This window comes from Triticum dicoccoides, chromosome 2B (assembly GCF_002162155.2).
Source record: "Triticum dicoccoides isolate Atlit2015 ecotype Zavitan chromosome 2B, WEW_v2.0, whole genome shotgun sequence".
NCBI classification, from domain to species: Eukaryota; Viridiplantae; Streptophyta; class Magnoliopsida; order Poales; family Poaceae; genus Triticum; species Triticum dicoccoides.
The window spans coordinates 115,419,682-115,430,698 of record NC_041383.1 but is presented as its reverse complement, the minus strand read 5'-3'; the positions used below and the strand labels follow the sequence as shown (position 1 = coordinate 115,430,698).

At 47.0% G+C, this 11,017-nt stretch overlaps 2 protein-coding genes across 4 annotated transcripts in view; one reads left to right on the top strand and one right to left on the bottom strand.

Annotated features, from left to right (window-relative positions):
• Positions 1 to 1,650: 1,650 nt before the first annotated feature.
• On the bottom strand, positions 1,651 to 2,297 carry LOC119362467. Its single transcript, XM_037627694.1, has one exon. The coding sequence runs from the start codon at positions 2,208 to 2,210 to the stop codon at positions 1,857 to 1,859; it is 354 nt and encodes a 117-aa protein (XP_037483591.1). The 5' UTR covers positions 2,211 to 2,297; the 3' UTR covers positions 1,651 to 1,856.
• Positions 2,298 to 6,167: 3,870 nt separating this feature from the next.
• The window catches only part of LOC119362466 (F-box/kelch-repeat protein SKIP6-like), a 7,359-nt gene continuing 2,509 nt past the window's right edge, over positions 6,168 to 11,017 (top strand). For 2 of the 3 annotated variants that reach the window (XM_037627693.1, XM_037627691.1), the window contains exons 1-2: positions 6,168 to 7,441; positions 7,573 to 7,654. In XM_037627693.1, coding sequence (XP_037483590.1) covers positions 6,257 to 7,390 — 1,134 coding nt within the window. In that variant the 5' untranslated portion in view covers positions 6,168 to 6,256 and the 3' untranslated portion in view covers positions 7,391 to 7,441; positions 7,573 to 7,654. Of the gene's footprint in view, positions 7,442 to 7,572; positions 7,675 to 11,017 lie in introns of all 3 variants that reach the window. The other variant, XM_037627692.1, reaches the window with a different exon arrangement.

Sequence of the window (11,017 nt, the reverse complement as noted above, 5' to 3'; positions counted from 1 at the left end):
CTGAAATCTTTAGAGCAGAGGGTATAAGAAAGGGGGTTGCTGACACTTGCTAGTGAATTCTCTTTCCCTTCCCTATGGGTGGAGCGTATGTTTATTGTTATGAGGGAGGTACGCAAAAATCTTTTTAAAAAGAAATATCACAATAGTTAGCTGAATGCAGAATCTAAACAATGTAGAAAATTTAAATAAATATATTGCACAACTAATTAGACATGATACCTATAACGCAAACACAATTTTTTTTATTGAAGAAATATATGGGAATGAAGGATCAAATATGAAACTCCTAGCAATTTGATGGAATTGTTGTTGTTCACAAAACTATTTGCACCCAGACAACAAATGTTTCCTTAGTTAACCCTAAATAGTAATGTGTTTCCCTATTTGGTTATGGAAAAAAATCCATGTTAGACACTGGTCTAAATTTGTTACTAATACGACACTTCCATCAATTTTGGCTAATAATTGTGTTAAATAGCCCATCAAAAGATGGTTTTTCCCATGTTGTCTCGTTGATGAGGCAGTTCAACCCTGATAATGCTTTTAGTGTTTTGTCAAAATATATATCCTCATTCTCTCTGTATCTTGTTTACCTCCACCACCACCACCACCACCACCACCACCACCACCACCACTAGGGCCCCATCACTGGCCTGTTGCGTCGAGACATATAACAATGGTGCCAATCAGGTTGATGAGCGCGTCGCGGATCCGGAGCACTAGTATTGTTTGTGCGAACACCAAGTCACCACCACACCCTGCACCTATACCCATATCGTGACGCCAATGTGTGATAATTGGAGGTAGCGGCGCCCACTTTTGTCCATGAACGGCAGTCGGCCACCTCCGCCCGCCGATTCTTCCTCGTCTCATTGTTTATCCTCCCACATCGGATGGCAACAGACGTTCGTTCCGTAAGGCAAGAATCAAACATTGGATTCAATTTTTTTTTGATAAAAGGTGAAAAGAAGTTGCACTGGTTGGTACTACCTCCCTTCCAAATTCGTTGAAGTTATGGTTTTGTCTAAGTCAAACTTCTTCAAGTTTGACCATATAAAAAAGTCCAATATCTACAACATCAGAAATATACTTTTTTCGTTTGAATTACTTGTCACAGAAGTGAATGTATCTAGATGAATTTATAGTTTTAGATACATTAATTTATATCCATTTCCGCGACAAGTAATTCGGGACGGAGCGCGTATATGAATAAAAGTATATCCTATGATGGATCTAATGAAAGTAATTGAATGGTGTCAATGTTGATATATTTTCTATAGATTTGGTCAAATTTAAAGAAGTTCGATTTAGGATCAACCTAAAACTAAAAGCATGTTTGGTTGGAGGCAATTTGTGATAGGGAACAAGAGTTTAAGGATACAAGACATATTATTCATTGTTTGGCTAGGGGCAAGGGAATTGAGGAGAGAAGGGGAAAGGAAATAAAAGAGGTCAATTTCATGGTCTCTCTTCCCAAGCCCCCTGTTAATTCAACTCACCGATAATTCCGACCACACATCAAAATGGAGATTGAGACTAAAATTCTAGTAATTCTCAAGTCTAATATCTAGACATACTCCCTCTTGTAACCTTCCATTCCCTTTCCCTCATACTGCCGAGCACGCTGTAAGTAATTTGGAAAGGGGGAAGTAGCTTCAGAAGTAAACAAACATCCAATTACTGGATACAGCCCGCAAGCATGAGTTTAAGCAGACGAACCAGAGTATACACAGCCATTAATCAGAACTCCATTGTCATGGATCTCTTCTACGTACAGAGTCTCCGAATAAAACACAGAAAAGAGATTTATGGAGATACAAAGCGAGGCGACGTGCCCTGAGAATCCGGCGAGGCGATCAGGTCCTCTTGACGGGGTCGAAGTTGGAGACGGCGACGACTGCCCCGGCGATGCCGGCGAAGACGACCCCGCCGGACACGATGCTGAGCAGGAAGTTCTTGAGCGACGGGGACAGCCCCGGGGACGCGGCCTCCGCGACCTCGGGCAGCACCAGCGCCGCCGCCACGGCCGCCGCGGTCAGCCCGGCCGTGAGCTTCTCCTGCACGGACGCGGAGGACGCCCGGACGACCGTCATCCTCGCCGCGGGCCTGCCGGCCCTGACCACCGGCAGGGGCCGGAACGACGTGGCCTTCTTGAGCCCGGCGACGGACAGGGGCGCCGCGACGGCAGACAGGGACGCGGTGGCGGCCATGGCGTGCGTACTGCGTGGGTGCGTAGCGGCGTCTCTTCTTCTTGGGCTGGCGTGAGGTGTGTGGGGGACGGGATGGTTGGCGCGGAGAAGGTTTTAGTAGGGCGTGTGGAGGCGGAGGCGGGATCGCGGCGTGCCAGGTCGGCGCGGGAGTCCGACGTGGGGAGCTCTGGTCGCGCCGTGGAGGGATAACGTTATCCCCGGAGGTGGCATGTGGCTGTGGCGTTCCAGCTTGCGATTTCCGGTTCGGATCTGATTGGCCGGGGTCCCCCTTCTCCGTGTTATTTTTTCAGGGCCGGGTGATACGTGAAAACGTATGTATGTACCGGTGATGTGACGCGGCATTTGGAGCAGAGCGAGAGGATAATACTTTTTTCACTTCGTTCATACACGTTTGAGTTGGATTCAGTGCATACAGTGCAAGAGTGCTATGCAAATTTGCAGTTGATTTTCTCCTTTGAAAATACGTGGGTGCAGCCGCCACCGTGTGGGTTTAACTACACTACACACAAGGTGCGCAAAAATCTCACAAAATTGGCGTGTTTACATTGAAGACCGACCCTCCATCAATCACACACTGTTATGGAGTATAAGTTTGTTGTTCTGGGTTCATACAGAGTCCAACAAATCCAAACTTTCAGCTTTCAGTACTTTGCAAGTGTGCATTTGATTTTTTTTAAGCGGACTATATGGCCCTATTAATTAAAAAAACACATAAGACACTAAAAAGAAGTCAAGTGATCTGATGTCTATACATAAAAAGATTGTGTCTTTGCGTGTAGAATTTGCAAGAGACCATCTACGTAAGCTAGACTAACCTTGAGGGTTTTGAAAGATTGGTTGAACAACCCAAATAGAGTGAGAACATAAGATTTTCGAAACCATTATAGTCAGGGACACGTCTATTGGTGTTTTTTTCCTTCCCGAAAAAAAAGGCTCCCATGTGTTTAGGATTTCCCCGCCTCTCGCGGTGCCGCCATTCATATGCCTCCTCTCATGTGGACATGGGACCATCGAGGCACAGTGGAGCCCGGCCCTTACCGGTGGGAGGGCTCATACTTCATTTTAAGTGTTTTTTTAATTTGTTTAGGGATTGTGTAATGTTGAGGAAGGCGGGGAGGTGACGGCTCCCTAAATATGGAATGAGGTTCTCCCCGTGTCCTTGTGGCGTGTCTCGCGTCGTTGGAGGGCGTGTGGGTGTGTGTCTCCGACGGATATCGTGAGATTTGATCGATGTTTGTCTTCTGTGGATTTGAGTGGATCTAGTCTTCGTTCGCGTGCGTTCTATGTGTACTGGTTGGATCCTTTTAATCTACGCTTATCTTCATCAGCGGTGGTTGTTGTACGGGTGCGCTAGTTCTTTGGGGCCTTAGCACGATTGACCAGGTCATCCCCCACTAGATAGGCCCACGATGATCCAAACCTCGTGAAGGCCCAGGGGCCCAAGCCTCATCTTTAATAGAACAAAACACTAACCAACATCAAGGAGGGTTGTTCACTCGGCGGCCATTCTAATGGAGATTCACTCACATGAGAACTAGGCTGTAGCCTAGTGGCAAGGGTGGGCGGTGGCGCACCCTGCGGCCAGGGTTCGGATCTTGTCAGGGTCGAATTTCTGGTTCCTTATCCGGGCGGGCTTCTTCTATAAAACTAAGTCCTGGGTGCTAGTGCCCATGGATCTCATTTTTTGGAGATTCACTCACATGAAAAGGCGTGAATCACTCGGGTGGATCCTCACTTGGATGGGAGAAGACCAGTGGCCAGATGCATTAATTAGAACGTTATCACCATCATAGGAGGTTGGCGTTTTAAGTACTTTAAGGCGTCCGTTACTCTATAATAGGCATGAATATTACCTACCTTAATTCTTCTATAACGTAGAAGATGAGGGGTAAAGCACACACTATATAAGCCGCACCTCAACACTTGGATAGAGTTAAGAACATTTGTAATCAGACACTATATGCAAGAAATCAGTCTATCTAGGGAACATGACATAGGGTTGTTTCCTCCATCGTGAGGGTCCTGAACTTGCATACTTACATGTGCCTCGCATCATCAACCCTCGTTCCTCCCCCTCTCTTATTGTTGAAATTCACGCCACGACTATGACGACTTTCCTACTGTCTACTACAATAAGGTTTGCCCAGCTTCGGTGATATGGGGCAATGACGCGGCGTGCCTTTAGCTCATTCCAATGATTGTAGTCGCCGCTAGATGGTCTACGAACATGAATGTTTTTTTTTACTTCTCGTGTTTTTGTACTGCCATGATGTTTGATGATCATATCGATAGTTTTTCATGCCAAAAAGGGGCGTGTCTTGAATGGCAAGTTGTCTAACGACCATTGAGCTGCCAGAAAAAAAAATCACTTCACACCATATCATTGCCACCACAACTGCCTTAAGGAGATCCGGATGACAATTTGCGGGGTTGGAAGCCGATGGTCCATGGAACCAAAACATCACATGTTCTCCAATTTGGCGACTTTGACCATGAAAACTCTAAAACATAAAAAAAACATCTCATGAGACTTTTATTCCAAGCGATCTCATCTTCGCCATCAAGATCATTGCCACCAAAAACACACAAAATAAATTTAGTACAAATTAGAACTACACACTAGCAATGAAACACACTTATATATTGCTGCCTCTTGGTGAGGCTGCCTGAAAATAAGAGAAACTGAATAATACAAGCGAAGAAGAGGGTTGTGTTATCAGCAACAAAGCTAAATGTGTGTTACAACACTATTTTTTTTGGCGATAATAAATGTGTATTTAGTCAATGCATGTGTTTTGAGTTTTTGTTTGTATGGTGGTGCATTTTTTTGGGGAAACGTTTAGATTCAACCGACAGACCGTATGCACCGCGCCGGTTGCCTCACGCGACAGCCACGTGTCTTCAGCATGCCTCCACCTTATCTTTTTTTTCTGGAATCACGCATCTGGTCCGTATTCGTCGCTAGCTTTTCCCGTGCATATCCTTGCTCTTCCCTCGCCTCACCACTTTACCCTCCCTCCAAATTGGGGCCAACGTCGTCAAGTCGACCACACTACCGTAGCAACCTTCCTCTTCCCTTTGGCACGCATCCTCAGGGATCACCCGTTTATTGCAACGTCTACCTCCTGCTCACTTCTGCCAGTTGGGGGGGCCATTGTCGCAAGGCTTGGCCTACCATCACTCATCACCAGCAATGCAAGGGGAGACAAATCAGTGATGAAGACGCCCTCCCTTGAGCTATTGCAAAGGAGGGGAACCGCTGCCACGCCGTCACCGATGCTCCAAGTCGGCATGGTTGCGAGCTCACCGAGGTATGGCACCTGCCGAGTGTTGGAGGTAGTGTTGTGGAGGATGGCAGAGATGACAACACGGATGATGTAATGGGGGGGGGGGAGGGGTGTTGGGGTCTCACCAGAGATGCTTTGGAATGGGAGTCGTGCTACAACCGGGACTCACTTAGGGTGCTTGCAATAGGGTCGTGCTGAAAGGGGGCTCACCGGAGGTGCTTTGCAATAGGGGTCATACTGAGGACTTACCGGAGATACTTTTGCAAAATGAAGTGTGTTGCAACAAGGTTTGAAAGATGAATCCTCTTGCAATGAGCTTTTGTAATATGAGGTGTGTTGCAATGGGAAATGGGGCAATCACACGGTAGAAATCACATCATTGGATGGCTTTTGACCCAGCCGATCTTTGGCACAGATCAGCCGGCCGACACGTAGCACAAGCCTTTTGGGAAGAACACCCGTTATAACCTTTTTTTTAGAATCACACCCGTTATGACCTGTAAGTCCACTCTTTTTTTTTTTGAGGGCTGCAAGTCCACTGTTGACTAGCCCATGTTTATGTTCCCAAAACGTTAGCCCATGTCAGCCCAAAACTTGTATGCTTCTCTTGGGCCGGGAGCCCGGAAGAAGAGAGTGACGTGCCTCCGTCGTCGAACCAGCCGTGCTCGAGTCGTGCACAGACTCTTCCCAGAAAAAAAAAAGTCGTGCACAGACGCATCATCCTTCTCCCCCTCTCATCCCCAACGACGACGGCGAGCCATGTCCGCCGCATCCGCCTCTTCGCCCCAGCCGCCGGAGGCCATCCGCGGAACCCTCATCCCCGTTCTGCCCGACGACCTGGCCGTCCAGTGCATCGCGCTCCTCCCGCGCGCCGCGCATCCAACCCTCGCCCTCGTCTCCCGCGCTCTGCACGGCCTCCTCTGCCTCCACCCGGAGCCCCTCCTCGCCGCCCGGCGCCGCCTCGGCCGCTCCGACCCCCACATCGTCATCTCGGTCCGGCCGCCCTACTCCGCGTCCCCTCGCTTCTTCCTGCTGCTGCCGCATCCCGGGTGGCCCCCTCTGCCCCTCCCCTCCCCTCCGATCCCCGTCTCCTCCTCCTCGGCGGTCGCCGTCAACGGGCACCGGCTCTACCTCGTCGGCGGATCCGTGGCCGGGATCCCCGCTTCGTCGGTGCAAATCCTGGACACCCGCACCAGATCCTGGTCCATCGGCCCGCGCCTCTCCTCCCCGCGGGAGTTCGCTGCCGCCGCGGTCCTTCCCGGTCTGCTATTCGTCGCCGGAGGCTGTGTTCCGTCGTCTCCCTTCTGGGCCGAGGCTCTCGACCTTGCCTCCCCACACGCCAGGTGGTCCCCCGTCCCCAGCCCAGACCACCTCCGGGAGAAGTGGATGCACGGCTGCGTGTCGCTCGCCGGGAAGGTCCTTGCGGTGGCCGACCGCGGCGGCTTGGTCTACGACCCGGCGGCGCCACCTGGTGAGGCGTGGGCGCCAGTCTCTCCGGTCCTGGACATGGGGTGGAAGGGCCGTGCTGCTGTGGTCGGTGGAATCCTCTACTCCTACGATTACATGGGACAGGTCAAGGGCTATGATCCAGACACTGATACCTGGAACACGGTGGAAGGGTTGGAGAAGGAGCTGCCGAGGTTCCTTTGTGGTGCCACTCTTGCCAATGTCGGCGGACTGCTCTACCTAATCTGGGAAGGGAAGTGGAAAGGGAAATCTAGTAAGGGAGAAGGCAAAGTGAAGGACATGGTGGTGATTGAATGGGCTACCATTGAGGTGACGAGGGTTGAAGAGGGGCGGTTAAGTGGGAAGGTAATATCCAGGGATACTGCTGTGTTCACAGACATGCCGGGGGGTTCTGCGATCACACATTGCATTTCGTTGGATCTATGACATGGTTGCTGCAGATGTGAAGCAAGGAGAGCATGCCTGTTTCATCAAGAGGTAAATATATGAGTTGTTGATTTGTTATACATGCCTTCTTGCGCCAACTGCAATCATGCAGTTTATGTTGTTTAACAGTTTGAATAACTACCAACTAACATTGTTTATATTTGGATTCATTGCTGTTTCAGATTAATTGTTGGCTGAGACTCTCGAAAAACTCGGTATTGTGTGCAGTACAACTTGACATTTGCGGGGAATGCTTCGCTGGAGGTAGGCATATATTCTTAGAGGTATCACAATAGTCAAGAAATTACTTGGCAATAATTCATAGGTTACTATGTTGAATAAGGACACTGTATTGGTAATGGACACAGGGAGTTCGTTGTTCGGGTCGATGTGACGTTTAGCTGTTTTGTGTGAGTCGGTAACGGTCATAACTCATAGATTTTGTACTCCCTCCGTTTTCATGTACTCTGCATATTAGGATTGACCTAACTCAAACTTTATAAAGTTGACCAAGTTTATCGAAACAATCTAAAGTTCTAAACTTTCACAATAAGATATATTCATATATATATGGTATGAACATATTGAATGATGATTCTAATCGTATTGACTTGGTATTGTGGATGTTAATTTTTTTGTATAAACTTGGTCAAAGTTTAGAAAGTTTGACTCGAGACAAAGCTAATATGCGAAGTAAATAAAATGGAGGTAGTATGAAGTTGCTTTGTGTGAATACAAACCGCGTGTAGCTTGGGCTCTTCGCATAAGAGATAGGGCATTGCTGATAAGCTAGTGAATTGGTGTACATTTTGCATTCAGTTTTGACTTATATATCAGATCAACATGGTCTAATGTGCAAGGGAGGTTGGTTTTGTCAGTTTTGTGGAAGTAAATTTGACAAATAGAAGCAAGATTTGCAGTGATGTTGTTCATGCAATCTTATGTCCAGTTAAATGCCTTCTAATATCGAGCGTTGACATAGTTGAAAAACATAGTGTTGGGTTTGAGTAATCAAGATACAAACCTTTTGTGCAATTGCAAGGGATGCCAACTATAACACCCCTCCTTGTAAGAAGGAATGTTACCAGAAGTCCGACAGCATCTCTCGTGTACCGTCAGACATCCACGACAGGGAATTGAACAAACAGAGTATATAAATGATACCACAAGCAGAAGCATTCAACAAGCTCATATAACCCATATAGAGCAAAGTGGTGAAGCCACAAACGGTTATGCTACACCGGAACAAGAAACCATATGTTCCAAGCACACACGGGTACTAGGTGGGGACTAGCAAACTTCAACCCACCTTGTAAAGTAAACATAGTGGTGGGAACAAACCGAAGCAAAGTTTATACACAACAAGTAGATCCTAGCTATCAAGAACAATGAACTAAAGTATGAGGGTTATCATGATCAAGCTAGGTGAATAAAAGGGTTGTGTAATGGGAGTGAACACCCATGGGAGCTACGCCCTTCCAACTATTTGCAAAGCCTCACAGTGATATACCTGAAACAAAGCCCACGAGAGGTGAGTCCAAAGACTCAGCAAGTACACAACAAAGCATGTTATAAAATAGATAGTAAGATCATGAAGATGAACCATGCTTGAACGGGTGAATGTTATACTCAAAGCTCCCATGCTTTGAATGGCGTGAGAATGCATGAAGAATGTAATGCAACCAAATAAGACCGAGGACTTGGCTTTGAGCTACTGCCGGCAAGCTGAGGAGAGATGACGTCTCATCCAAACTCCTTTTCAACCCTCACCAAGAGGACAATAACATGAGGATGGACCCGAAAGGACCATACGCTTGCAAAGCGAGAATCAGTCCTTTAATTGGGAAGATCCACTCATGATGGAATTTTTTATCAAGAACAAATCCCTACCACATACTAGTGGTATGGTGTATTAAATATACTCTAGGGAATTGTATGGTCACCATTGCATGAATGTAAAAAACAAATGTGAACATGAACATAGTATTAAGGGAGTAATCTAACCATTGTTGCCCGGTGTACTCGCCTCAACCGTTGCGGGGCTACCAGCGGTTGATTGGTGCTTGCAACCTGCTGTAGAAACATAAATATCAGTTTTAAAGATTGCACCATAACATGATATGAAAAACATACCAAAAAGTGCGCCTATCGCATTTTCGGGGTAGCAACCCTTTGCTGCCCTTTCACCGAAAAGATCACATCTTGAGCCAGGAAGCTCGAAAACAAGCAAACAAGATGGCTATGGATTCATAAGGAACTTATCTACAAATAACTCCAACTATTCAAATTCAGAATATGAACTTATGAAGGTCAACACCAGCAAGTACTAACAACTATGGAAATAACGGGTAGCCGCCTTTGGAAATTTATAGCAAAAAGAATAGCCATGAGAATTAATCGAAACCTTCTGTACTAACAACTATGCATCACACACAACATAGCAGGGAGAATTCTATTTTTCGTTGCCTCTGAAATTTCTGACAGTTACAAAAGAACAGGCATAACATGAGCTTCACAATTCCGATTGATAAATGATACATTTAACCACTCAAAATGATCATGGGAACAATACATACAAAACATTCCACATACTGATTGACTCAAAATTGATGATTTCCATGTGTAAATACCCAGAAACAACAATATAGACAAATTATTGCCCTATTTCCCAAATGATCTTGCTGCTCCCAGCCCTAGGAACCTAGGATTCACCATGTACAACACCTGGGAGGATCATCTAGGGTGGGAGACCTCACCCTTGAGGCTTGAGCAAGGGGAATCAGACAGGGTAGGTGAGGATCTTCTTTTTCTCCTCCCCTTATCTTCTCCTCTTCTTGTCTCCACTTCCTCAATATCAGGTCCAGGTTGCCCTAGGGGGTGGGGAGGGTGTGGTGTAGCAAGGAGGGACCTGGGGAGGAGTGGGGAGGGAAGGGATGATGGAGTAGCCGACTGGACAAGAGATGGAAGGAACTGTGGAAGGGACCCTTCTTCTTGGGGAAGAGAAGAAATAGAGACGTGGAGGATGGAGTGGCCAGCTCATGTGGATAGGGGGAGATGAAGATAAGGTCAAACTTCATTTTTTTAATATAACCTAATTTCAAAGTACAATAAATAATCTTCACCATCGAATCAAACAAACCGTGTAAGATGCATCTGAACTCCGGTTTGCCCAAACAAGCAGTCCATTTCGTTTTGGATAAAGAGAGCCCAAAAGCATGAATGGACTGCTCGTGGAGACGGTCGAAATGGACTACTCATTTGGGCAAACCGGAGTTCGTATGCATCTTACACAGTTTGTTTGATTCGATGGCGAGGGTTATTTATTGATTTTGAAATTATGTTATATAAAAAAAGAAGTTGGACCTTATCTTCATCTTCACCACATGAGCCGACCACTCCATCCTCCACATCTCTCTTTCTTCTTTTACCCAAGAAGAAGGCTTCCTTCCACGGTTCGTTCTATCTCTTCTCCACCGACCACTCCATCCTCCCTTCCCTCCCCAGGTCCCTACTTGCCGCACCATGCCCCCCCACCCCCACCCCCCCACCCCCTAGGGCAGCATAGACCTGACCTTGAGGAAGAAGTGGAAACAAGAAGAGGAGGAGAAGAAGATCCTCACCTCCCCT

Bases quoted from the DNA above. Each gene is read 5' to 3' on its own strand.
- LOC119362467 (XM_037627694.1), bottom strand. From the start codon at position 2,210: ATGGCCGCCACCGCGTCCCTGTCTGCCGTCGCGGCGCCCCTGTCCGTC.